Genomic DNA, 3,061 nt, shown 5'->3' with positions numbered 1-3,061 from the left:
AACTCACATTTCATAGTGGATTTGATTTTCAGAACCAAAGAACATCCATCTGCTCACCTTGGGCGCTCGGCCATTGTATCCATGCAACATATTATATTCACCGACATTTCCGGGTCAGCCATGAAAAACGCGAGCTGGGCCCGTGGATCTGGTCAAAATCGCAACCAGGCACAAACGAGGGCTGCGCAGAGCCTCGGTTTCAGCACTTCGTTGCCTGCCAAGAAGACCAAAATCGCCCTTGCCAGCGCAACGCGACGCACACAATCGGCATGATGCACGGCATCGCATCGCATCTCAACCCCCCCCCCCCCCCCCCCCTCCCTTTTCTCCCCATTTCTCTCACGGGAAAGTATTACCCCCCAACGCAATGGACTCGTGGACTCCCAAGCCGGATCATCGGGTACAAACGGTGATGATCTGTTTCCAACACCCCGGCTACTATCATGTGTCAGGCACGACCAAGACGAAGATCGTGTTTTCCTAACCCCTAACGGTGGCCGACTATCACTGCTTTCCATTCGTCCTTGGCCACAAACTGTTGCGTCGTCAGGAGGGAGTGTCCTTTCTTCCAAGTCGCAAGCGGCGGGAGCAGGCCGTGACACCGCAGGAATGTGGGCACCTTCTATATACAGATCATGTCGTGATTGGACGCCTGAGGTTTTTGGCAGTTTGATGGGGCAAGGGTCGCCTCGGACTGCATCATCACGAGGACAGAAATTCGAACCCTCGGCGCCAGTGATCTGAAGGCGATAGCGGAAGCCCCTGCTGCCGCCGAGGAGCTGAGGGTTTGGACATCAACGTTATCCCGAGCCCCCACCAATGACGGCCACCTCCCAGGCGACTGATGCCGTCTCGGCAGAGCTCTTTCAGCAAACCGAATGCCGTCTTTTCCAGCAGAGCGGATTCAATGTGTGATTGGTATCGACCCGCAACTCGGTCACCACAACCCGCTGCCGTTCCATTGCCCCTCTCTCACAGAGGGCCCCGTGGGCGTCACTGGCGATCCCGACAACCCTCTCATACCTTTCTTGCGAGTGCGACGCGCCGACGCTGGCAAATGGCGCAACGGCCTTTTGGCGGCCGCCGGAAGCCAGCACGGAGCCGGGGGGGGGCCACCTCCACGTGCCCATTCCCGTTTCGTTGCCAGCCGGGCGCGAGGTACCACGACCACGGTGATGCTCCTGTTCTGAAACGGCGGCCACGCAGATCCTTGGTCAGAATGGAAGCGAGGAATGACAGATTTGCATCCTCAAAGATCCTGATCCGCTTTCACCATCAGACCTCGGGATGCCGAACACCACCGCTCCTTCCCCTCCCCCGTCACCCCGTTTCCTGTCATGGCTGGGCGTGCTGGGTACTCAGCCCCGGCTCTGAATGGCCGTCAAATCCGGGAGACCCACTACGGATCGGCGATGGTTGCGCTGTTAGGCGCCGTTGCCCGGCCCTGGGCTGTTTCATGTCTGTGGTCCCCCAGGCTCCCCGGGCTTGAATATGACGTCCTTTGGGAACAGGGCTTCGTGCCATGGACCCTTTATTCCCATTTCGTCACCCGCACGACCAAAGCCAGCGATATTTTGGGTACTGGCCCAATAGGAACCAGATTTATCCGTCCATCGGGCAATCCGGGCGAAAAGCCCAAGGGCTCCGCTCCTCGCCGCCGCCCGCCTGCCGCCCGCCGCCGCTGGATGACGGCAATTGGGTAAGAGAGAACATCATCCCCTCACTCTCCCCCTCTGACGGCTTCGGCACCGACTCTTCCCCCCTTCTCCTCCCTCCTCCTCTCCCTCCGTCAGCGAGAGCTCCTTCCCCATGCACGCATACATTGCACATGCCTTGGCGGCTTGGTGCGCGAACTCGGCCATCCCACGACAGGACCCCAAATGTAATAGCATCGCGAAGAGTTCACCCGCTCTGCGACCCGACGCGGAACCACAGCCTGCTTTCAGCTAGCCCGGGCCTCTGGAACCGATCTTCGCGCATTTTTTTTTCGGTGTTGAATCCCCGCGTCGCGCGGGGTGCCTGGTAGGGTCTGGTAGGGACATTCTGCTGTCGCAGCGGCCCCGGGGATGAGCGGGATGGTGCCGGGCCGCAAAGTAGACTACATAAGGGTACTGGCCACAATCGTCGCCACACGGCAACCTCCACGGGAGGGGCCGTTGCGTGCGCGCGCCATCGAAACGTCTGCAGGTTGCAGGCGCATCTTTCTTTTTACCCCTCTATCCAACAGAGCCCGGGGTGAGTTGAAAAGGGAAGCTGGATCGAAAGTGATCTCTTGCAACCTCGCGGAACCTCCCCCAGGTTCCGCCCGTGCCAGCCACGCAGGAAATATGCAAAGCAACTCAACATCTCAGGAGGCCAGCCGCCCCGACCCATGAATGGAACTTGATCGTTTTTCTGTTGATCCCCCTCTCCCCTCCCCCCACGGCAGTTGCAATGGTTCAAACCGCGGATCGGTGCCGGTGCCGGCCTCTGCCGCGCATGAGCTGATATCAGCTCGCAAGACGAGCTCAACAAGTCGCCGATCGGCCTCTCACGCACCATGTCGAACGTCAGACCGGGGCGATGATAGAGTTCCGGTTGCAATGCTCCCTCCCTCCAGCGTAATCATTCGCGACACTCTGTGGGCTTCAAGCACGCCACGATATCTCGCCCATGATGACGTTATCGAGTTGCTTGAAGGGGCCTTTGGAACCCTCGGATTCCTCCCTCGCAGCAGGACTGCACCAGGCCGGAGAGGGGTTTCCAGCACGTTGAGGAAGCATCGCGAGGAGTTGCATCGGCACCCTTCAATTGGGCCCGTCCCCCGCAGCCAGACGGACATGGGCTGCAGAGAGCTCAATCTGGCAAAGGGACCAAGGTCACGAGCTGCCTCCTCCGCCCTGTGCCCTGAGCCCTAAATTTTGTCTACGTGGCATACTTTTACTGCGAGCATGGCCCCATCGGGCGAGGTGATCTCGATTACGCACCGCCCTCGTGGACGGACGAATGTGTCGCGCATGCTGCAGAATGCAACAGCTCGTATCGGCAGGGAAGCCCTCGAAAGGGGACCAAGAGGGAGTCC

The 3,061-nt window shown here is 59.5% G+C and overlaps 1 protein-coding gene across 1 annotated transcript; it reads left to right on the top strand.

Moving 5' to 3' along the window:
• The first annotated feature begins 1,176 nt into the window (after nt 1–1,176).
• Nucleotides 1,177–2,794, top strand: B0H64DRAFT_387827 (uncharacterized protein). The gene has a single exon (XM_062803231.1). The coding sequence runs from the start codon at nt 1,523–1,525 to the stop codon at nt 2,024–2,026; it is 504 nt and encodes a 167-aa protein (XP_062662756.1). The 5' UTR covers nt 1,177–1,522; the 3' UTR covers nt 2,027–2,794.
• The last annotated feature ends 267 nt before the right edge of the window (nt 2,795–3,061 follow it).

Source organism: Chaetomium fimeti (genome assembly GCF_033439085.1).
Source record: "Chaetomium fimeti strain CBS 168.71 chromosome Unknown B0H64scaffold_2, whole genome shotgun sequence".
In the NCBI taxonomy this organism is placed as follows: domain Eukaryota; kingdom Fungi; phylum Ascomycota; class Sordariomycetes; order Sordariales; family Chaetomiaceae; genus Chaetomium; species Chaetomium fimeti.
Note: the sequence above shows the minus strand (reverse complement) of the source record. Positions and strands in the feature narration are given on the sequence as shown.